Genomic DNA, 26184 nt, shown 5'->3' with positions numbered 1-26184 from the left:
ACAAACGTTCAGACAATACAATAACTGCAGGGCAGGACAGCACCTCCAAGGCGTAAAGGGCAAGCTCAGGCCATGTGCACAATTTGGAGACCAAGAAGTTGAAGGGGGCAGACCCATCAGTCAGTATGCGTAGGCGTGTGCACACATACTGCTCCACCATGTCACACGTCCCTGTGATGTCCACGATCCAATTGGATATCTGCTCTATCAACTTTTGATGTTTTTTTCTGCGCCTACCATGTTGATCACGGTTAGCGGCGAATCAGGGTTCCACACCGGAGAGGGAGCGTGAGAAAAGGATACCACATCCAAGGGAGGTCAATGTATGAAATTAAATGTGATCGAGCGAAAATGTGGGACAAATTATTGAAGCCGAACTTCCAAGTAAAGGAGGGGGCGCTCGGCAATTGCCCACTCCAGACTCGGGGAGGTAGTAAAAATAAATAACAATACAGGACTCTTAAGATGCCCTGTTATTGAAATGATTAATAAAAAATTATAGGGAATGTCACTGGGGTATTTTGGATTTGGAAACATTAGACAGGAGAGGCCCTGCTGCCGCTTTGTTGACTCTAGATAACTTCTGCCTGATCGCACGTCCCTGTGACGTCCACAATCCAATTGGATATTTTCTCTATCAACTTTCAAAGTTGTTTTCTGCGCCTACCATGTTGATCACGGTTAGCGGCGAATCAGGGTTCCATGCCGAAGAGGGAGCGTGAGAAAGGGATACCACATCCATGGAGTCAATGGCTGCAATGTGATCGAACTGAAATGTGGGACAAGTTATTAAAGTTGAAGGATCGAATTAAAGGGCCAATTAAAGACGAATTTTAGAAATGTAAGTTCATGTCGCCTATGCAGAGCAGGGATTTTTGTCAAAAATGGGTTAATGTCACACACCAATGGAACAGACGATTTGTAAAAATGTTGGGCCCTGTCAACTATGTAGAGCAGGGGTTTATTCACAGCAAAACTGTGTTCATGTCACCCACCAATTGAACAGGCGATTTTACAAAAAATAAGGTCCCAGTCACCTATGCAGAGCAAGGGTTTGTATACGGCAAAATTGGTAAAATGTCACCTGACAATGTAACAGATGATTTTTTGCAATTTAGGTCCTTGTCACCTATACAGAGCTGGGGTTTATTCATGGCAAAAATGGTAAAATGTCACCCAAGAATGTAACAGACTAATTAGTGAAATGTATTTCCTTGTCCACAATGTAGAGCAGGGGTATATCACAGCCCAAAATTGGTGAATTTCACCCGCCAATGTAACAGACAAATTAGTGAAATTTATTAACCTGTCTACTAGGTAGAGCAGGGGAATATCACAGCCAAAAATTGGTGAATTTCACCCAACAATGTAACAGACAAATTAGTGAAATTTATTAACCTGTCTACTAGGTAGAGCAGGGGTATATCCCAGTTAAAAATTGGTGACTTTGACCAGACAAAGTAACAGACAAGTTAGTGAAATTTATTAATCTGTCTACTAGGTAGAACAGGGGTATATCACAGCCCAAAATTTGGGATATGTAACCCAACAATGTATCAGACAAATTAGTGAAATGACTTAAAATAAAATACGTAAAAATAAAAAAAAATTATCTTGATCTATGAGGTGGAGGTCCATATGGAGTAGGAGGTTGAGGAGGGGGTGGACGTAGCGGTATTGGTGGAAGCAGTGGTGGCGGAGGACGAGGTAGCCAACACTGTTTTTTGGTTATATTTTTATTTTTTTGTTTAAATCAGGGTACACCCCAAAAGAGTGGGAAATATAAAAAATACAACAATGAGCAATTGCGCTGTAGTATAATAAACGCCTGTATACATGTCTATTCTGCACAAGGTACAGACAAGTCCGGTGGGATCCATGCCTGGTTCATTTTAAAGAACGTGAGCTTGTCCACATTGGCTGTGGACAGGTGGCTGTGCTTGTCTGTGATAACGCCCCCTGCTGTGCTAAACACACGTTCAGACAATACACTGGCTGCAGGGCAGGCTAGCACCTCCAAGGTGTAAAGGGCAAGCTCAGGCCATGTGCCCAATTTGGAGACCCATAAGTTGAAGGGGGCAGACCCATCATTCAGTATGTGTAGGCGTGTGCACACATACTTTTCCACCATGTTGCTGAAATGCTGCCTCCTGCTAAGACGTTCCATATCAGCTGGTGGTACTGGTTGTTATGGCATGCTGACAAAGCTTTTTTACATTTCGGCCATGCTAACCCTGCCTTCTGAGGTGCTGGTGGTGCCCCAGCTGCGTTGGTGACCTCTTCCTCCTCCTCTGCCTTCGCCTTTTACTTCCACTTTGCCCCCGCTGTCAGGTGGGAATGCCACCAGCAGCGCATCTACCAGCGTGCGCTTGTACTTGCACATCTTACGATCACGCTCTAGTGACGGAAATAAGGACGGTACGTTGTCCTTGTAAAGGGGAACCAGCAGCGTGGCCACCCAGTAATCAGCACAAGTTAGAATGTGGGAAACTCGGCGGTCGTTGCGGAGACACTGCAGCATGTAATCGCTTATGTGTGCCAGGCTGCCCAGAGGCAACGAAAAGCTGTCCTCTGTGGGAGGTGTATCATCTGTGTCCTCTTTATCCCCCTAGACACGCACCAGTAATTGCCATGAGCTGGTTTGGGTGCCACCCTGCTGTGAACACGGTTCCTCCTCCTCCATCTCCTCATCCTCCACCTTGTCATCCTCCTGAACTGTGCCCTGGCTGGACAATTGTGTACCTGGCGTTTGTGGGTGCAGGAACCCACCCTCGGAGCCACTTGTGAATGACTGGCCTGAAAGCCTATGAAATGATCCCTCTTCCTTCTCCTCCTCCTGTGCCACGTCCTCCTCCATCATCGGCCGAAGCAATTTTTCAAGGAGGCATAGAAGTGGCATAGTAACGCTGAGAACGGGATCATCGGCACTGGCCATGTTGGTGGAGTACTCCTAACAGCGCAACAAGGCACACAGGTTTCGCATGGAGACCCAGTCATTGGTGGTGAAGTGGTGCTGTTCTGCAGAGTGACTCACCCGTGCTGCAGCTGAAACTCCACTATCGCCTGCTGCTGCTCACACAGTCTGGCTAGCATGTTGTAATGACCGGCAACACGCTCAGGGAGGAAAAAGGGAAAGTCCTGCCCAAGGGAGAGGGAAAGGTGGTGACCCCTAACTCTCCTTGCGGCTGGCACCTGACTGCCCTGACGTCCCTAGACGGGTTCCTCACCCGTGCGGCGATCACGTGCCTAAACCCTGGCTTTCCCTGAAATGAACCCTAGATAATGAACGGGTCGGTGGGATCGCTAGTCCTCACCACTGCACTAAGAGGGAAACACCAGGGAGAGGACAGACAAACACAGACAAACACAAACACCCAGGTGGACGACAACAACTGTCCACAAAGGTCCAACAGGGATCCGGAGGGTAGCGTTCTAAAGCAACAATCAGAGAACGCAGCAACACAGCTCCAGTGGGTCAGAATAGATGTCCAGGCAGGAAGCTCTATATCTGGCAACCAGAGAAGTGTGAGAGGGGAATATAAGGAGGATTGGGAGTGCTGGACAAGGAACAGCTGAGAGAAGGAGCTACGGATCCCTGAGTGAGCCAAAAGGGTTTGCAAAGCAAACCCAGAAAGCTACATTAAGGAAACATCCCTATCTTACATAGAGCGTGCAGCCAACCTCTGCGACCTCCTGACCCCGGGTACAACGGAGTCAGGCGTGGCTCTTGACACCCTCGTGACACATGTGCAAGGTGGAGTTCCACCTTGTGGGAACGTCGAATATAAGGCGGTGAGCAAGAAGGCCGAAGTTACGCTGCAGTGCTGACAGGCGAGCAGCAGCAGGGCGAGAACGCCAAAAGTGCGCACAGACGGCCCACACTTTCCGCAGCAGTTCTGACATATCGGGGTAATTTTTAAGGAACCTCTGCACCACCAAATTCAGCACATGCGCCAGGCAAGGGATGTGCGTCAAAACGGCTAGTCCCAGAGCTGCTATGAGATTTCGCCCATTATCGCACACCACCAGGCCGGGCTTGAGGCTCACTGGCATCAACCACTCATCGTTCTGTTGTTCCATGCCTGTCCACAGCTCCTGCGCAGTGTGGGGTTTGTCCCCCAAACAGATACGTTTTAAAATTGCCTGCTGTCGTTTACCCCTAGCTGTGCTGAAGTTGGTGGTGAAGGTGTTACGCTGACCGGATGAGGAGGCGGTAGAGGATGAGGAAGCAGAGTAGGAGGAGGAAACAACAGGGGGCAAACGGAAGAGCCCTGCAATCCTCGGTGGTGGAAGAACATGCGCCAAACTGCTATCCGCCTCAGGCCCAGCCGCCACTGCATTTACCCAGTGTGCTGGTAGGGAGATATAACGTCCCTGACCATGCTTACTGGTCCACGTATCCGTAGTTAGGTGGACCTTGCCACAAATGGCATTGCGCAGTGCACACCTGATTTTGTCTCTCACTTGGTTGTGCAGGGAACAGATGGCTCGCCTGGAAAAGTAGTGGCGGCTGGGCACGACGTACTGTTGGACAGCCACCGCCATAAGGCTTATAAAACTTTCTGTCTACACCAGACGGAATGACAGCATTTCAAAGGCTAGTCATTTTGAAATGCTGGCATTTAGGGCCAGGAATTGCGGGTGGGAAGGGGGGTACTTCCTCTTCCGCTCCAGTGTTTGGGAGATAGAGAGCTGAACGCTTCCATGGGACATTGTGGAGATGCTTGGTGACTCAGGTGATGGTTTTGCTGGCAGATCCTCTGTTTGCGGGGTGGCAGGTGCCACTGTCACTCCAGAGGTGGATGAAGAGGCCGAGACTGTAGCAGAGGAGCAAGCAGGAGGAGCCAGAGACCTTTCTTTGTTTTTGAGGTGTCTATTCCACTGCAGCTCATGCTTTGCACTTAGATGCCTGGTCATGCAGGTTGTGCTCAGGTTGAGAACGTTTATGCCTCGCTTCAGGCTCTGATTGCACAGCGTGCAAACCACTCGTGTCTTGTGTTCAGCACATTGTCTGAGAAACTGCCACGCCAGGGAACTCCTTGGAGCTGGCTTTGGTGTGCTTGGTCCCTTGCTGCGTGGGCAGTAGCAGACATACTAGGGGACGGGTGCTCCGCTTTTGCACCCTGCTCCCTCTTCTGCTGTGCTGGTGGCTCTGTGCGACCACCGCCTCTTCCTCCGAACTACACAGGTCACTCGCATGACCTTGATTCCATGTGGGGTCGAGGACCTCATCGCCTTCCACATCATCTTCTACCCAGTCTTTACCCCTGCCCTCCTTTTCGGTCTGCACACTGCAGAAAGCCGCAGCAGTTGGCACCTGTTTTTCGTCATCATCCGAGACGTGCTGTGGTGGTCCTCCCATGTACTCATCCTGAAACATAAGTGGTTGGGCATCGGGCACTCAATCTCTTCCACTTCTGGGGCAGGGCTATGTGGATGGCCCTGGGAAACCCTGCTAGCAGAGTCATCAAAAAGCAGAAGAGACTGCTCCATGACTTGGGGCTCAGACTGCTTGGCTGATTTGCAAGGGGGTGAGGTGAAGGACTGATGGACATGGGCTGCAGGTGCCAACTCTGATGTTTCAGCAGGAGACTGGGTGGGAGACAATGTGAAGGAACTGGAGGCACTGTCAGCCACCCAAACTACTATCGCCTGTACTTGTTCTGGCCTCACTATTCGTAGAGCCGCATTCTGCCCTGCCAAATAACCCTGAAAGTTCTGTCGCCTACTCACACCTGAGGAAGGTGTTTCACTTGTGCGTGTAGCAGGCACAGATTGACCACGTCCTTTTCCTGCAACAGGAGCTCCACCAGCATCACCACGACCGAGGCCACGTCCCTTATTTGACACTCTCCTCATTCTTTGCATTCACCCACAAAACTAACAGATGGTTTATGTCAGGCAAAAAAATTAATCACTGAGAGTAAGGCATGCCGGTGTCATAAAGAGGAAAAATTTCTTGAGGTCACACAACAGTGTGACAGGCAAATTTTATACAATTACTTCACGGTCACAAAAAATTGTAATTTGTCAACCAACAATGTAACTGCAGTATTGACTGGTTGTATTTCACTAAGACAAATGCAGCTAAGGCTGCAAATTTAGTATCTTGCACAAAATTGGTGTTTTTTTTTATAACAGAATATAACAGCAGTATCTAACGCTTGTATTTCACTGTGACAAATGTAGCAAAGGCCTCAAATTTATTATCTTGCCCAAAATGGGTGTTTTTTTTATAACAGAATATAACAGCAGTATCTAACGCTTGCATTTCACTGTGACAAATGCAGCAAAGGCTGCAAATGTATTATCTTGCCCAAAATGCGTGTTTTTTTTTATAACAGAATATAACAGCAGTATCTAACGCTTGTATTTTACAGTGACAAATGCAGCAGATGTAGTGTATTGCAAAAAATGTTTGGTTTTTTTAAACCCAGAATATAATTGCAGTATTTCAAGCTTGTATTTCACTGTGACAAATGCAGCAAAGGCCACGGATGTAGGGTATTGCCAAAAATTTTAGTTTTTTTTAAACTCAGAATATTATTGCAGTATTTCAAGCTTGTATTTGACTGTCACAAATGCACATATGCTGTGCTGGTGTACTGAACTTGCATAAAATAGCCGCCTACACCCACTTAACTAACAGACGGATAAAAGTTATTTTTCTGTGTCACTGGGCTCAGGGCAGGGTAAAATAATAGCAGCATCCTATCCCTAAACTAATAAGAGCAGAGTGGCGTGCAGCGCTACTTGACTCCAGTTTATATAGAGGCCTGGTCACATGCTGCACTGGCCAATGGCTTCTAATGGCACACGAGTTAAACGCTTGTTGATTGGCTGCTCTGCAGCCTTTCAAAAAGCGCCATTAACTCACCGAACACTGAACCCGAGCTTTTACAAAAAAAGTTCAGGTTCGGGTCCGGGGTCCAAAAATCCTAAAGTTCGGTACGAATCCGAACTTTACAGTTGGGGTTCGCTCAACCCTAGAAGCAGGTATATCGCACCCATCAATCAGTATTTTGTGGAAGCAGTTACATTATATAACACCTCTTAATTAATATTTGATGGAAGCAGGTATATCACACCCTTCAATCTGTATTTTGTGGAAGCAGGTATATCAAACCCCTTAATCAGTATTTAGTGGAAGCAGGCATAGCGCACCCCTCAATCAGTATTTTGTGGAAGCAGGTGTATAGAACCCCATAATCAATATTTAGTAGAAGCAGGTATATCACACCCCTCAATCTGTATTTTGAGGAAGCAGGTCTATAGCACCCCTCAAACAGTATTTTGCAGAAGCAGGTATATCAAACCCCTTAATCAGTATATCGCAGGCCTCAATCAATATTTGGTGGAAGCAGGGATATCGCATCCCTCAATCAGTATTTTGTGGAAGCAGGTATATCGCACCCCTCAATAATTTTTTGGGGGGGCAACAGGTATATCACACCCGTTGCAAATAGTTGTTCCAATAGCGATTGTCCCTCTATATAGCTGCGATATCACAGCAGAACCGCGCACAACTGCTGCACAATACAAATGCACTAAACACTTTCTATGTTAGAAGTATATTATAGGTATATCACACCCCTCAATCAGTTTTTTTGGGGCAACAGGTATATCACACCAGTTGCAATTAGTTATTCCAATAGCTTTTGTCCCTCTATATAGCTGCGGTATCTCAGCAGAACCACACACAACGGCTGCACAATACATATGCACTATAATATACTTTCTATGTTAGAATATCACACCTATCGATAGCACACCTATACCAGTCCTTAAAAGGACTTTTGTGGCCCTATTATTAGCTAGTGTTTGGTGTCCCTGCTCCACAAAGCATCCTCTCCCTACACTGGCAAAACACAGAATGTAAAATGGCTGCCAGATCGGGTTCTGTTATAGGGTGGGGGTGTGCCCATGTTCTGAAACTTCTCAACTGGCTATCCTGTCCCACCTGACGTGTGTGTCATGGGTCAAAGTTCGGCGCAATGCAAAAGAATATAGCGCCAGCGGACATCGCCATATGTTCGCATGTTCGTCGAATCGCGAACGCTTAGAGTTCACCGCAAAACGACCGCCGGGCGAACCGCAAGGCCATCTCTAGTCTCTAACACCTTTCAACACTAAACCCTGCCTAAAAGAAAAACTATTTCTGTCCCTACACTATCTGTCTGCCGCACATTACATTACAGTGAGTGCCAGCACTTCCACGCATGTTTTTTGGCTGCGTACCAGCCAACAAACTTGCGGGGAGGAGACTCTAGCATTGCGCTCGAGCAGACACGATGCTTGAGTCAAAATGGTGTTTGGCCGAGCATGCTCGCCCAACACTACTGCTATACAATGTACAGCACTGTGCTTGGTAAGCTGCGAGAAGACCATGGTACTCACAGGAGCCCCAGTGCTTTCTCAAACAGCTGATCAGTGGGGGTCCCCCCCCCCCCCTCCCGATCAGATAATGATCTATCCGGGGGATATATCATCAGTATCACAATCTCAGAAAACCCCTTTAATATGTGATTTAAAAAAAATGTTGAATATAGCAGCCTTTTAATAAACAAGAACAATTCCTATTGCAACATTATACAGTATGAAAGCATTACTGAAAGCGCTGTTTCCTATAGGTTCACTTTAAGCCTAGGTTCACACCACATGGATGTAAATTCAATGTTTAACATGCAGGGGCGTTGCTAGAGACTCAAAAGATCCGGGGCCCAAGCCCCAATGAATATGGCACAGTTCTATAAATCACCCCCCTCACCTCGCACACCTCATTTAGCTGTACTTGCTATACAGCTGCACATACCTGTCATATCCAGGGCCTCCGGGTCTCCTTCAATGTAGATCTTCTCTGTCATCATCTTCTCTATTTGGTCTGTACAACTTCTTTTAGCCGCCTCGTCTCTGCAGAGTGTGACACACAGACATTTTAGCTTCCTCACATCATCTCCCAACCTGGACTCCCCACAGTGTTATATTGCTGCTCGCTGTGCCCCCCAATACCCCCAAATACTATGCTGAAGAGAAATGAGTGCCCCTATAGTAATAGTGCTCCTCATAGTCCCACCAATAATAATTCCCATGCCCCCATTAGTAATACTGCCCCCCCCAGTGGCGTACAAAGAGAAGTAAGGGCCCCATAGCAAGGATGAAACCGTGCCCCCCACACAGGACAGAAGGGTTTCCACCTAAACCCCTTTCAATGACACTTGGGCCATTTTTCCACTGCCTCATTTGCTAAACGTTGTTCCTTTAGAGGGTAGAGTCCTGATCAAGTTTTCATCTCCAGTAGACAAGGAGATAATCCCAACTAAGACTTAGCCCCCTCTTGCCCTTGGCCCCATAACATGGTCTGCTGCTATGGTAGTTACGCACCTGCTGCCCCCTACAGTGCCCCCAACAGTGATAATGCTCCCCAAGAATGCCCCCATTAGTAATACTGCCCCCTACAGTGCCTCCAACCGTGATAACGCTCCCCAAGAGTCCCCCCATTAGTAGAAGAGCCCTCCAGTATTAATAATACCCTCACAGAGCCCCCAGTAGAAATAAGGCCCCCCTATTATTCCCCCAGTGGTAATAAAGCTCTCTACAGACCCCTCAGTAGTAATAAGGCCAACATCGTGCTCTTAGTAGAAATAAGGCGGATCTATAAGCCCCTCCTATAGAGCTCCCAGTAGTAATAAGAACGCCTAATGTCCCATGGATTTATAATACCCCTACAGTGCCCCCAGTATTTATACTGCCCCCTACTGTTATAATCGTGACCCTGAAGTGTCCCCAGTATTTATAATGCCCCCTGCAGTGCCCCCTGTAGTTATATTCCTCCCCCACCATACAGTCTTATGTAAATAACATCACCTCCTCTCCAGCCTCCTTCAACATAAGGTCCCAAGTAAATAATATCGATCCCTCCCCAGGCGCCTCCAACAGGCAATCTCATGTAAACATCACCCCTTCAACGTTCATTCCCATGTAAATAATATCATTCCACTCCACCAGCCACCTTCAACATACAGTCCTATGTAAATAACATCACTCCCTCCCATAGCTGACATCAACATAAAGTCCCATGTAAATAACATAATCCCCTCCCACAGCCGCCTTCGACATACACTCCTATTTAAATAATATCACCCTGCCCAAGCCCCCTCCAACATTTAGTCCTGTGTAAATAACATCACCCCCTTCCCACAGTCATCATCAACATACAGCCCCATGTAAATAACATGAACCTCTCCTCAGCCACCTCCAACATACAGTTCCATGTAACATCCCTCCCTTCAGCCCTAACATACAGTCTCAGTTAAATAACCACAACTCGCAGCATTGCTCTGCCTCTCCCTTCACTTACCTCTCCTCATACACAGACATCACCACACCTTCTTCCCCTTTGACATCCTCTCCTGCACTGGTCACATGATGGGGACATCATCGCAGGTCCTTCTCAACCACTGCCTCTTTTACTGGTCACATGACCTGTGATGTCACCACAGGTCCTTCAGCTCTTCCAGTGCATTACATTCAATTGTATTGCCGTCCAGAGGACGCAATACAGTTGTATTTATCTGGCAGGCAGGACATTCGGGGCCTGGGACAAAACATCAGGGGCCAAGGCCCCGAATGTTTTACCCTAGCAACATGTCAACATGTATGATGGGAAATTCTCAGGACATGTATGTCTAACATTCCCATGGACTACTATTAACAAAACATATGCCAAAAGAGTGTCCCTTTGGTAAACATTTACCTGATATAATTAGGATTTATGAAGAGCTTTACATTTTCAATATAGCAGTTTGTCAAAAAAATTATACTTCAAGGTATATATTTATTTAATTGGAGGCATTGGCAGATTTTTGCACCTGGATAGACATACAATAGCAAATGTCTGCTTTATATGTCTGTCTGTCTCAACAAACATAATGCCCAAAATGTGATGTAAACCTAGCCTAAAAATCTGAAATACACCTCAAAACTAAAATATAAAACATAGTCTTCAAACAGGTCTCATTGTATGTTTTAAGCATGCACCTATGAGGTGTGCTTAGTATGGCATCATGCCTTTTCTGACCACTACAACCTTTTTTTCATCACCCACTTACCATTTTTGTCTGCCATCTTTGTCCGTTATCGTAACATTGTCACAATATTGTGTTCTTATGATATACTGTATACCTAATCTGCATTAAATGAAGTTGACACAAATTAGTATTATTATTTTATTATATAAATATGCGTTTACATTATTTTATTCTATTATTTATAATTGTATAATAATAATAATGAAGACTGTGATGGTAATGGATTTCTCTGATAAAATGTCTGATAGCCCTATACAGAGACCCTGAAATAGGAAGGAGAGCCCAGCAGGTAGACCACTTTACGTTATAAGTATATCCACCTAACATAAATACAGTCATGTACATTTATACAGATGTAGGCAATTATTACCAGAAGTGGTCTTTCATAAAACGACACTTCATAATATAGATGGCAGAAAGCTATTGGCTCATGGAATGAAAGAAATGAAAAATGGCTCTGCAGTGACCTAGCTATGGGTTCATGGTACTGGCTGACGTTTATCTGACCTTATCATATCTATTGGGAAGAGGGAAGTTACAGAGCATCCTTGCATGAAGGAGAAAAGGTCAGAGACGAGAGCTGAGGGAGGGTTTTGCATTTTACATAAATCATTTTATGGGTATGTTGGGGGCTGGTAGTAAAAGGATAGGTTCTAATGTCTTTTAGCGGCAGAGAGGGGGGAGTTGTTGATGGTGGGCTCCTGCTTCTGGTATCTGTTCTTGGTTGCTCATAGAATCTTCTACCACAAGGGGGTAGACAGCACTCACACAAGCCTTAAGCACTTTGAAGCGTAGCTTCATCTAGGAGACAGAGGCGGGTGTACAGCTGACAGAGTAGCATCCCATGGCTCTGTAGCCCTGATACTGCCTGCTGAGGGACCCCCCTGAGATATCTACATCTGATCTCTCCTTTTCTTCATCATCACATTGAGAAAGAACTGAAACCAATTCACCTCTGAACCCCAGGTAAGGGAGGGTGAGGGGCTGGCAGAGCTGCATTTATAAGGAGCTTCATCACAGCTGCTCCATCTGTCTGACATTTTCCTCTGCCTTTTTTCACACTTGCAGGCCGTCTGTTCCAGCAAAGCCACATCACCTGCAATAAGATTGGGTCTGAGAAGGTCAGTGTTTGTATTTCTAATTTCCTTCTTGTGGTTAATTCAATTGCATTGTTGTCCAACCAAACCTGTTTGCAGGGCCCCTAGGACATGAGAGAGGGAGTGGGGGTAGTTGCATCTTTCATAGGAGAAAAGAGCATTGGTTGTTCTCCTCTGCATCATGCCTGGGTAGATAATTCCAGGTCCTTCTACTAATATTGCTACTTATGATATTGGGAGATCCAGAATATAATACAGCCTAATCTCCCAGTACGTTTTAAGCCTGGGTAACAAACGAAAAATCCTGATGCTTAGGGAGGGTGTAGCTAAGGTGTCCTCAGGGTAATTTCTGATCTATCATGATCTGCTGTCTCTTGTAAAATCACAAGATGACCAAACTGTAGTCTTCTTCATCTTTTCCACCATGGTATATTCAGTGCTCTATTCTCCTTGTATCACATCTACATCTTCTGCTCATGAAAACTGCAATGCTTGTGTACAGGGTAATGCCGGGATTGCTGCACCTCCCCCCGTACCCTTCCTCCTTTATTTTGCAGTGGAAAAAAATCCAGGTTTCAAGGACATGAGGCCAATCTTGCAGAATTATGTTTCTTGATTGATTACACAGGATCACACATGTTGAGTGGATTATTAAAATATGCCACTGTATACACACTTTGCACATACACACAGTCTAAGCGTATTAGTATGACTTTGTATGTGCATCGATTAGTGTTTCTAACAAGGATCTTTGTATGATGGGCACATATAATAGCAGATTACACTGCATACAAAGAACAATATGAACACCTCCATTCAATACATCATATGTATAATAATAATAATAATTTATGGTTAGATTACATTATGTAATTATATTATTGTTGTATTGTATCTATCTATCTATTATCTGCCTATCGATCATGGATATGTGCATTCCCGAGTCTAGAATGAGATGTGTGACATACATTTCCCTGACTCATTGTTCCCCCCGTTCTATCAGAAGGAGGAATGTACTAATCTGATGTGAGTAGGGGTAGCTTCCTATTTGAAAAGCAGGTCAGAGTGAGCTGCAGGGGCTTCTGCTATCACTCTGCTTCCTGTGCTTACACTACTAAGCTGCTGCCTCCTCTCCCTCCTCTCTGCAGACTGCAACAGATCAGAATGGATGTGTTTATGAAAGGCTTTACCAAAGCGAAAGAAGGGGTGGTGGCTGCAGCTGAGAAAACCAAGCAAGGTGTAGCAGAAGCTGCAGAGAAGACCAAGGAAGGTGTTCTATATATGGGTAAGTATCTCAAGTCGATCGTTAACTGGTGCTCCACAAGTAACCACCGTTTGTAATGATTTGTCTAATGGGTTTCCTTTTATGCATAATCCTTGGTGAATGTAATCTGGAGTAAAAAAATAAATGACCATATGCATTATATATGTGTCTTCAAAATTGATATTTCACTATATTGGACATATTGTTTTAGATTTCAGTGAATGGTAGCTTGTTATCCAAAATGTCCAAGAAAGCTGAATAACTTTTCCATCAAAAATGAAAAACAAAAAACAAATAAAAAACATCACAACAGTAAGCAGCCACAAGTTTATATAAAAGTATTTTATAGGATGTCTGTGCCTAAACAGAATAGTAGGGAGCTGTCCAGTGCTGAAACCTTCCACATCATTAGATGTCCTTAATATTGAAGACTATCCTCAGAATAGGTCATCAATATTTGATCAACAGGGGTCCGGCACCTGGGACCCCTGCCAATCAGCTATTTGATGAAAAGGCAGCAGTCCATACGAGCGCCACTTCCTGGTCATTACAGTACGAGTCGTCTCCTGTGGAGTAGCAGCGTAGTGTAATTACAAATACACACTCCATTCACTTAAATGAAGCGAGTACTTGTATTACACTGCACTTCTGAGACAAAGTGCAGCGTAGTGAAAAGGAAGAAGCGATCTCATGGAGCGCCGCCGCCTCTTCAAACAGCTGATCGGCAGGGGTGCCGGGTGGACAAGCCCTTTAAAGGAGTTGTCCCATGACAACAATTTATTCCCTATCCACAGGATACTGACCAGCTGGAGAGCCCGCTGATCACTAGAATGGAGGCCATGCTCCCCCATTTAAATGGTGTTCTAGACAGGCATGCGGATCTGCTGCTGCACTCAATTCAATGAGACTGCTGGAGATAGCCTAGTATAAGCAGGGGATCACGGGCTCTGGATGTAGTGATTGAGGGACCCCAGTGGTTGGAGCCCTGCCAATCAATTATTTATCCCCTATCCTTTGGAGCGTGAAATGTTGTTGTCATGGGACAAACGTTTTAAATGTCTTGTCCAGAAATAGAAAAAGATTCTACTGTTTTCCCAGAAACTGCACCATTCTTGTCTATGGAATTGTAGTGACGTTTTTTCAGAAAATCTGTAGAATGGGCTTATCTGCGGATCAGTAGCCACAGGCAGTGGCGTACCTACCATATAGGCAGACCACACAGCTGCTATGGGGCCCGTGAGGAAGAGGGGCCCGCAGTGGAGGAGAGGCCTTGCCCCCTAATTGCTCCTATCTATCTTTCTAAAGCTGAAGGACCTTTGATTACATCATCACAGGTCCTGTAAGGGAACTGCACAGTGTAAAGTGTAGTTCCCAGGTTAGAACAGTGCATCTGCCAGGACCTGTGATGACATCATCTTCAACATCACAGGTTCTGCAGGATCTAGCAAAGGAACTACACCAAAAATGGTGTAGTTCCTAGATTTGAAAGGTACATCCACCAGGACCTGTGATGACATCATCACAGGTCCTTCAACCACTAACAGCAAGTATTAGAAGTTCACAATCAGCTTTGTATTGATCCATACAGACTGGACTGGAATGGAGTGGTAAGAGGAGGTCCTTCACTTCTCCCCATTTACCCCCCCCCCCCCGCCCTGTTTTTACTCATTGCTCACTCATGTATAATACTTCAGACAGTTTCAGTGACCACTACCTCATGTACCTCACACACAGTGACTAATGTATAACTGGCCACACATTTCTGTAAACACTGCATCCACAGTATTATACCTTGTATGTCTCACATCAATACACTGATCTGTGTGTGTGTATATATATATATATATATATATATATATATACACACACGCTGCATATATTACACAGTATTATAGATGCAATATGTACAGATATATAGTATATCCAGCAGTGTACTGATATGTGAGGTACAAGGTATAATAGATGCAGTGTGTATAGATATATATTATATACAGCAGTATACTGATATTTGAGGTACGAGGTATAATAGATGCAGTGTGTATAGATATATAGTATATACAGCAGTGTACTGATATATTAGGTACGAGGTATAACAGATGAAGTGTGTACAGATATATTGTATATACAGCAGTGGACTGATATGTAAGGTACGAGATATAATTTATACCTCATACCTCACGTCGATACAATGCTGTATTTACTATATACCTGTACACACTGCATCTATTATACCTCGTACCTCACATTTCAGTACCTGCTGTATATACAATATATCTGTACACACTGCATCTATTATACCTCGTACTTCACATATTACACTGCTGCATATACCTGTCCACACTGCATATATTATACCCTGTACCTCACATATCAGTACACTATGGTATATACTATATACCTGTACACACTGCATGTATTATACCTCGTACCTCACATATCAGTACTCTGCTGTATATACTATATATCTATACACACTGCATCTATTATACCTTGTACCTCACATAACAGTACACTGCTGTATACACTATACATCTGTACACACTGCATCTATTATACCTCTTTTGTGTGCCAGGGCTGTTTTGTAATCCCAATCTGGCCCTGATGGCATAAATTATAAAATGCAGCAGCAAGCCTAGTTCATGGAACAAAGGGAGAGGCCTGGAATTGGTAGTGGGAGGGGCTATACAAAAGGAATGGGGGCCCAATTTAGATTCTTGCTATGGGGCCCAGTGATTTCTATGTACGCTCCTGGCCACAGGACTGTCCTACAACGGTTTTGTGAACTGCTGGGCTAGAAGGGAAGACAGAGGTTATCCAACCATTCCTGCTCATTAAAGTCTCATGCACATAAACGTATTTAGAAATAGATAGGTGGTTGGCTCACACCTGGTGGCTATGGTCAGGTGCTACTAACTCACAACTTGGGTGCCCGAACCCAAAGAAAAGGGGATAATGGAAAAGAAAAAGGAGTGGGCACTCACAACATCTGGACCATAGGATACAGGGATATATTTGTTTAATACATTTATTTATTTAATAGGACCTATTGTCCAAATAGATAAAACATTCAAATATGTAAACTCAAATGTAGTAAAACTGGTAGTTGGCACCAACACATAAAATACACTGATGAAAGAATAAAAGTTCTAAGGGTGCAGTCCTTATATCATTGGTGTTCTGAGTTGGCACTTTGAAACACCTAAAATCTTACAGTGGATGAGCCACTATAAATATTGGTGGTCCCGCAGACCGCAGTCTGGATTGGAATGTCCCGAAAGATAGAAATGTCTATGTCTCCAAATAATATTTGGTCTCCTGGTACATGTAGATATATATTTCAAAATGCTCTTCAAAGTTGGTATAACCGCCCAAAGTATGTGGGCCACTTTATGCTAGATTATCAATTCAAGTTCCTACCTTCTTCCAAATTTTCCCTCCCGCTAGCACGTCCTTCCACGAGGAGCGAGTGATGCCAGCTGATACGGCGTCTCCCGTCGCAGGTCTCGGGTTGATGACGTCACTGTATCGCAGGATTGAGCAGGCAGGAATCGTACCTTGACAGTGGCATCCGTAGATATGTACTTGGAGCGGTATTTGTAGTAGGCAATTTTCTATCGCATGGCCATGCAATACTTTTAGTCGAGATCCAGTGGATTAAATGGGCGCTTTTCTTCCTGTCACCGGACGCGTTTCGGGGCGTCTACACCCCTTCCTCAGGGGGGCCATGTGATAAAAAATTGCCTACTACAAATACCGCTCCAAGTACATATCTACGGACGCCACTGTCAAGGTACGATTCCTGCCTGCTCAATCCTGCGATACAGTGACGTCATCAACCCGAGACCTGCGACGGGAGACGCCGTAACAGCTGGCATCACTCGCTCCTCGTGGATGGACGTGCTAGCGGGAGGGAACATTTGGAAGAAGGTAGGAACTTGAATTGATAATCTAGCATAAAGTGGCCCACATACTTTGGGCGGTTATACCAACTTTGAAGAGCATTTTGAAATATATATCTACATGTACCAGGAGACCAAATATTATTTGGAAACATAGACATTTCTATCTTTCGGGACATTCCAATCCAGACTGCGGTCTGCGGGACCACAAATATTTATAGTGGCTCATCCACTGTAAGATTTTAGGTGTTTCAAAGTGCCAACTCAGAACACCAATGATATAAGGACTGCACCCTTAGAACTTTTATTCTTTCATCAGTGTATTTTATGTGTTGGTGCCAACTACCAGTTTTACTACATTTGAGTGTACATATTTGAATGTTTTATCTATTTGTCTTCCGTTTTTTTTACAGGTCCATATATGGAACCATTCATTTCAATGACTCCATGTGCATTCCGTTTCTATATGTCCGCATGTCTGTTCCGCAAAAAATAGAACATGTCCTATTCTTGTCTGTTTTGTGGACAAGGACAGGCATTATTACAATGGATCTGCAAAAAACGGGTGCAACACGGGCATCATATGGATGTCATCCGTTTTATTTGCAGATCCATGTTTTTCGGACCGCAAAATACATACGATGGTGTGCATGAGCCCTAAAAGTAAAGTATTTGTTAAGGCCGATTATCAGACATGAACATTCGTACAAGCGCTCATTCACAATAATTGCCCCTTGTAAAGGTGCCGCTAATTACCCAAAGTATGAGAAAATGCTTCTTCATCGGGTGAAACCATTGTTGTTGTGGCACCAAAATCATCACTTCTGGGCAGCAAATTGCCCTGTATAAACAGGACTCTACTGCCCAGCAATAATGATTCTCTATGGGGACGAGTGACCGCAGTAGTGATTGCTTGTCCCCATACAGAGGGGTTGCTGTATGTAATCTCATGGCTGGTGTTCAAATACACCAATGTTTTCTAACAAATAATTAAATGGTCTAGTGGCTGGTTTTTAATACACTTGCCACAATTAATGTCTTCCCTTTTTTCTAAGCACTTTTAAAAACTGATAAGGTTGGCCTAAAATGATATAGTTGGTGCATGCAATATAATTCAAAGTTTTGGAAAGAATTGTGTAAAATAATATGTTCTGTGTAAGGCAGGGGTATTGCTAAGGACTCAAAGATCCAGAGCGCAAGCTCCAATGAATATGGCCCAGTTCTCTAAGTCGCCCCCACTCCCCGCACACACCGCATTTTACTGTACTTGCTATACAGCAGCACATACCTGTCACATCTAGGGCCTCCCAGGTGACGTCTCCTCTGATGTAGATCTTCTCTGTCATCAGCTTCTCCATTTGTTCCATACTACTTCTTTCAGCTGCGCCTCATCTCTGCAGAGTGTGACACTCAGACATCTTTGCTTCCTCAAATTTCTATCATCATCTCCCAACCTGGAGTACCCACAGGGTTATCCTGCTGCTCGCTGTGCTCCCTAATACCACCAAATACTATCCTGAACAAAAAATGAGTGCCCTTATAGTAATAATGTTCCTCAAAGTCCCACTAATAGTAATTCCCTTCTAGAATGCCCTCATTAGTAATACTGCCCCCTACAGTGCCCCCAACAGTGATAATGCGCCCCAAGAATGCCCGCATTAGTAATACTGACCCCTACAGTGCCCCCAACCATTATAACACTCCCCATCAGTAGAAGAACACTCCAGTATTAATAATACCCTCACAGAGCCCTCAGTAGAAATAAGGCCCCCTATTGTTCCCCCAGTGGTAAAAAAAGGTCTCTACAGACACCTCAGTAGTAATAAGGCCCCCATAGTGCTCTTAGTAGAAATAAGGTAGATTTATAAGTCCTTCCTATAGAGCCTCCTGTAGTAATAAGAATGCCTATAATGTCAGCTGGATTTATAATACCCCTACAGTGCCCACAGTATTTATACTTCCCCTTACTGTTATAATGCTCACCCTGAAGTTCCCCAAGTATTTATAATGCCCACTGCAGTGCCCCCTGTAATGATAGTCCTCCCTCCATCATACAGTCCCATGTAAATAACATCACACCATCTCTTCTGCCCCTTCCAAAATACAGTCCCATGTAAATAACATCACTCCCCTCCCTTCAGCCCCTCCAAAATATAGTCCCATGTAAATAACATTCCTCTCTATCTACAGCCCCCTCTGCCATAGAGTCCCATGTAAATAACATCACACCATCTCTCCAGCCCCCTCCAATATACAGTCCCATGTAAATAACATTCCTCTCTATCTACAGCCCCCTCCAAAATACAGTCCCATGTAAATAACACCACCTCTTCCCCAGCCGCCTTCAACATACAGTCCCAAGTAAACATCACCCGCTCAACATTCAGTCCCATGTAAATAACACAACCCCCCCCACTAGCCACTTTCAACATACAATCCCATGTAAATAACATCGCTTCCTCAACATTCAGTCCTATATAAATAACATCACTCCCTCCCACAGCCGCCATCAACATACAGTCACATGTAAATAACATCACAGGTCGATTATCAGACATGAACATTCGTACAAGTGCTCATTCCCGATAATTGCCCCTTGCTAAGGTGCCGCTAATTACCCGAAGTATAAGCAAATGCTTCTTCATCTGGTGAAACCATTGTTGTTGTGGCACCAAAATCATCACTTCTGGGCAGCAAATTGCTCTACTGCCCAGCAATAATGATTCTCTATGGGGACGAGTGACCGCAGTAGTGATTGCTTGTCCCCATACAGAGGGGTTGCTGTATGTAATCTCATGGCTGGTGTTCAAATACTCCAATGTTTTCTAACAAAGAATTGAATGGTGGCTGGTTTTTAATACACTTTCCACAATTAATGTCTTTCCTTTTTTCTAAGCACTTTTAAAAACTGTCAAGGTTGGCCTAAAATGATATAGTTGGTGCATGCCATATAATTCACAGTTTTGGAAAGAATTGTGTAAAAGAATATGTTCTGCGTAAGGCTACATTCACATCTCCAGCAGGTAAACTGCCGGAGTTACCGTACTGGCATGGCCAGACATCTGCCCACTGCTGCACACCACCCAGTCCCCATTGACTATAATGGATTATTTGGTAGAAAGACGGCGCTTTTGTTGGAAACCCGTCAGATCCCATTGTAGTCAATGTGTGCATTGGTGTCCAGCTATGCCAGAAACGCGTGTGTCTCGCTACTAATTATTATGAATTAGGAAATCCATATGAAAAATCTCATTATTTATATCTATACATCACTAATGTCATCTGCAAAGCTGTAGACAGAATGTATGTACTCATACCAGCCCCTTTCATCAGTGGTGCTTGCAATCTAATTTGTCACACTCCATGCACAGACGCGATTCCATAGAAAACCAGTGGAGTGTGGGAGGAAACCATGCAGATGTTACCCTGTTCATGTTTGAACTGTGGACCAGTGCTGACCAGTGACCATGATGTGTATTTAGTAGTGATGATGAGCAGGGGCAATATTCAAATTTGCGATATTTCGCGAATATTCAGCATTAATTAGCGAATTCGACAATTCACGGTTATTTTCTTGATTGCGAAAATCGGCAATATAATATTCCCGCAATACAGCGTGGGTCACTTTTGCTACATTTTTCAAGCTGCTAGAAGTTTCCTGAGACTGGAGAAAATGGTTGGCACGGCAGAACATTACAATATCTTTATATGCAGTTAGATTGCTCCAATATATTCGCGATTGTGCAAATCGGTAATTAATGTTGCGCATATTTTGGCGCAATACGTGCAACTTCACATTTTAGCAGATCTGACTACATATTTCTGATTGGTGCACTATGTATTGTTGTGAACTTGTACATCACAGCACTATGTCTGTATGTAGCATGCATGTATGGACAGCAGAACCTATCAGCTACACTATATCAGGATATAACCTACACTGACTATCTCCCACTAACTATCTGTAATATATATATATATATATATATATATATATATAAGCTAACTATCTAATGTAGCACAGACCACAGCAATGACACTTCTGTCTCTCTCAGAACTGCAAAAAACTGCACAAAACGGCTTTTGGGGAGGTTCTTATATAGTAAGGGGTAGGCAACTTTCCTATTGGTTGCTAGGGATGTTGCTAAGCCTATCACAGAGATATTGTAGCCTTCTCATTGGCCCACAAGCAAGAAGGGAGGTTACTGATGATAAAAGAAAATCTAGAATATTCAAAATTACGAATATACAGTATATCACTATATTCTACATCTTTGCAAATTCTCGAAGTGGCGATATTCGCGAATAACATTCGTGATTCGAATATTCGCGATCAACACTAGTATTTAGGTCTTGGTCGGCAACCAGTTTCATGATATCTAGGAATAAAATATATAATATAAACTCTACTTGGCATTTCCATATGCAATGTCATACCCATAGTTAGCAGTAGAATGTACTGTATAGCTCAATGTAAAAATAAATGCATGTTTTTTTCTATCCTATCACTAAGTGGATTATTATAGGGAAGGGTTTTATTGCACATCCTTTGCTGAACAACTGCCCAGCATACATTATACGATTATGCAAATCCCAGTGTATAAAGAAGCAGCTTTTCACGGTATACATTCACACCTACATGGCAGGAGAGGTGCCAGCTATGCTTGAGAGAGCAGCATCTCTCAGTAATTAACCAGTGCAAGGATAGCATATAAATGATCTACATATCATTCCACTGGAAAAGGGCAAAGGAACCAGTAAGGATTGATCAGGTTATTAGCAAATGTTGCTTATTACCCTAATAAGCTCCAACCGTGTATGTCCCCGAGTGACACGTCTGTGTACATAGGTAATGATTTCTTCAAATCCTCAGCTGTTCTTTCTGGGTGAACATGGGTTAATTATAGTCAATCTTGGTGTCTCTTTGTGTATAGCTGACTGTGGGTCCCGCTGGGCCTCCTGGATAAAATGCTGAACCAAATTAAATGGCCTCTCTCAAGGTCTGTTTCCTGAGCCATTCATTATACTGACAGTGATTGTTTAAGCTGAAATTACGTGTTAGTGAGATGCTTTTTGTTCTATGATTGTATGTGTTGACATGTATTGTTACTTATGAATTTGTGTTTGTTTTAAAGTCAAGTGAGCAAACATGAATATTATGTGCAGGCTTGGACTGGCCCACCGAGGAGGCAGGGAATTCCTCGGTGGGCCCCCAGTCTCATGCACCCGGAGATAAGACGAAAGAGTCATTATTTCTCTTGTTTCTCAGGATAATTATTGTAGCCACTAGGTGGCAGTATCACACAGTGATGCAGCCTCCTACTGGTGTAAATTGCACGGGAGGCCCTGCAGAATCTTCTAAACTTCCCGGGCTGCTGGCAGTGAAGGAGGAGAGAGCATGTCTGGCCATCCTCCTGCCCTCCCTGCTGTCAGAAAACTGGCTGCTAGAGAGAAGGACTCCTCTGCATTGCTGGGTTGATTTCTCAGGTGTGTGACAGTAGTAAGCTGTAGGAGACTGTAAGGGGGAAATAGGGAATTTGTATATAGCAGATCTAGGAATGTGTGCTGCTCTCTGCAGAGTTCAAAGTGGCATTGGGGGGACTCTGCCATAGGTCCCCCTAATGCCTCTGCATTAGGTGCACCCTCATAAGTGCCCCAGCTCCAGATGCCCCCCAATACCCCCACTCTTTTTTATTTTATTTTATTTTATACATGTCCAAAATATATGGACATTGTCTACCCCTTCTTCCCCACATTTTTTACAACTAAATTGTTTAGATTTATAACATTTTATTAATATCTTGGGGGAGTAGTATAAGCAATATAATATACCCCCACTCTAAATGCACCCCTAATATTGCATCTTTTCCAGTTGCCCCCCTAATACCTCTGCTCCAGGATCACCACTATTACCCTGCCTCAGGCGACCCTAATGCCTCTGCTTTAGGTGCACCCCCATTAGTGCCCCAACTCCAGATGCCCCCACTCTAAATGCACCGCTAATATTGCCTCTTCTCCAATTACCCCTGCTCCAGGATCCACACTAATACCCTGCCTCAGGTGACCCTAATGCCTCTGTTTCGGTTATGACCCTCCGTTTGTGCCCTTTACGCACATTGCTCCTCTAGCACCTTTGCTTGGGCTTTGTTAAAGGTTATGACCTGCAAAGGGGGTTGGACTTATGACTGAAAAATTCTGCGCAGTGCATCACATTTTCCAGTATGGACGCAAATGGTTTACATGGTGGTAGTTATGATATTCCGTATTTACAGGCATCACTGCAGCCATGTAAAAAGATACTGGTGGAGTGGTGGAGGATTTAAAGGGGTTGTCGAGGTTTTCAAGTTATCCTCTCCACACCATAGGGCATAACTGTATGATTAGTGGGGTTCGATTCTGCGACCCTCACTGATCCCAGGAATGGGTCCTGTTCCCCCTTCTTGATTGAGTGGCAGGCCACACATACGCCGTGCTGCTCCATTTATTCTCTTTGGGACCACTGGAATTAGCCAGCGCTGCCATCTCCAGCGACCCCATGGATGGAGAGGCAGGGCATATGCTTGACCTGCCACTCAATCAAGAAGGGGGATCAGTGGGGGCTCCAGAGTTCAGACCTCCACGGATCACTTAGTTATCCCCGATCCTGTGGATACAGGATAACTAGAAAAGTGGACACAGGCCCTTTAACAGGCGAGCGTTTCTATTTTAGTTTGACACATATTTTGGGCCAGATTTTTATCTATGTTTTTTACACCCAAAGAAAACCTTTAAAGATAGGGAATGTGAAAAGGTCCAACAGCTATAACACGACAGGTGATAAGTGTTTCAGCAGTCAGACCCCCAGCAATCTAATATTTATCACCTATCCTGTAGATAGGCAATAGGTCATTATGGTAGGACAATCCTTTTAAATATACTGTAGATTATGTGCAATCTGAGGAGGTTACAATTTGGTAAATTTCATGCCAGACATTTATGCTTAAAAGGGGTTAAAGGGTTTGTCTCATTTCAGTAAATGGCATTTATCATGCAGTTAATACAAGGCACTTACTAATGTATTGTGATTGTCCATATTGCCTCCTTTCGATCACATTATACATTATTACCACTGTGTAATCCAGCAGTTGTGGCTGAGTGATTGGTGTGCGCTGCATGTGTCTTGTTTCTGACTAACTTAAGTGCAGGATATCCATATATGTGTAAATTCTGCCACATATATGTTTGTGCATTTTGCTGTGAATGTCTGCCATCATACTTCATCTTTAATATTTCTGTTGTTACTGTAAGTGCTCATAAACATGACTGTTGGATGTTTTGCAGTCCGCAAATTGCAAATCCGCAAAACATGGATACTGGGTGTGTGCATTCCACATTATGTGGAACAGAACAGCCGGCCTCTAATAGAACAGTCCTATCCTTGTCTGTAATGTGGACAATATTAGGACATGTTCTATCATTTTGCAGAACGGCCATGCGGACATACAGACACAGAATGCACACAGAGTCTTTTTTTTGCTGCCCCATTGAAGTGAAGGGAACAGTACTGACATGGAAAACAAATAAGTTTGTGTGCAGGAGCCCTAAGGTGGGCCCCCAGAATCAGTTGGTGGGCCCTAAGTACCCCAGTCCGACACTGATTATGTGATACAAATGCTAGGTATACATATCAGCTGCCATGACATTTGAGGACCACACCAAAGCATCCAATAAACGACCATAAACTGCCCAATTTGAGATAAATGTGTGCATACTCCATCCATTCCCTCGACTCTCATTTCCAGGGCTACTTCTTTCCTGTATAAATGCCAGATGATCTTATTCTTAAACGGGTTGTGCCTGGATTAAATGTTGTTTTAATATAATTTGGCATGAAAAATAAATTATTTAGTAATTTACTTTGCTTGCACTGTTACAAAAAATGCTCCAGTTGTGAGATATTCTCTTTACCACGTGCCCCCTGGTGTTTAATCTGTATAGTAATGTGCATGTCCACCTACTGAGGTGGACGCACATGCTCGGTTCCATCTTTCAACTGCCACCAAACACATCTACTGTTAGAAGCTGTGACAGTTACAAGGAGAGAGCTGCAGCAAAAAGGCGTCGCTAGCTGCAGACCTGAATGGCCGCACACTAGGAGAGCTCCAGCAACACCTCAGCTTTTAAGCAGCTTATGCCCTTCAGATCGACCCGATTTGTGGATTATTTTATTGGGAACACGCCACATGATGACCAGGGTGAAGAGGGAGCACACTGCGCAAAGCAAGCTGGACTTTTATTTTGACAAAGACCGAGAGCATAATGGTGCAGTTGCAGGAGAAGGAGCGCACGCACATACAACTCCGCCAGTGCCTCCGTCCCCCGCAAAGCCGACAGAGATAGAGCACGAGCGCGGGAGTGAAAAACTCCAAGCACCAGCTACTAGGTCTCCGTCCTCCACACAAAGAGGATCCAGATACTCCCTGCTGACCTGGGGATCAGAAATCACGGTAGAAAATAAGACAGCAGACAGAGAAGCGCCATCTTTTCCTACCGACAGACCCGCTAAGCAGCAGTCTGGAGCGGCATCACAGAGCTCCAGTAAGAAGGTAAACCCAGCACATGGGGCCCCAACCTCTCCACTTCCAGACGCCATTACAGACACCTTTGCCTCCATTCAGACCTCAGACGAACCAGCGTTTGGTTCCCTCATTAAAAACCTGTTACTGGCATTTACCAAGTCCCTACACCAAGACATCATAAAATTACATACCCCTCCCCATGCCAAGCTCCAAGATATAACCGGCAGAGTCGACCATATTGAACAAAAAATTGATGAATTTGCAAATTCCCATAATCAT

General features: G+C 44.3%; 1 protein-coding gene across 1 annotated transcript in view; it reads left to right on the top strand.

The window, feature by feature from the left end:
• Positions 1 to 11914: 11914 nt before the first annotated feature.
• The window catches only part of SNCB (synuclein beta), a 111331-nt gene continuing 97061 nt past the window's right edge, over positions 11915 to 26184 (top strand). The window contains exons 1-3 of the mRNA XM_044277400.1: positions 11915 to 12053; positions 12156 to 12208; positions 13333 to 13469. Coding sequence (XP_044133335.1) covers positions 13349 to 13469 — 121 coding nt within the window. The 5' untranslated portion in view covers positions 11915 to 12053; positions 12156 to 12208; positions 13333 to 13348. The remainder of the gene's footprint in view (positions 12054 to 12155; positions 12209 to 13332; positions 13470 to 26184) is intronic.

Source organism: Bufo gargarizans, chromosome 2, assembly GCF_014858855.1.
Source record: "Bufo gargarizans isolate SCDJY-AF-19 chromosome 2, ASM1485885v1, whole genome shotgun sequence".
NCBI lineage: Eukaryota > Metazoa > Chordata > Amphibia > Anura > Bufonidae > Bufo > Bufo gargarizans.
The sequence above is the reverse complement of the archived record's forward strand: the minus strand, read 5'-3'. Positions and strand labels throughout refer to the sequence as shown.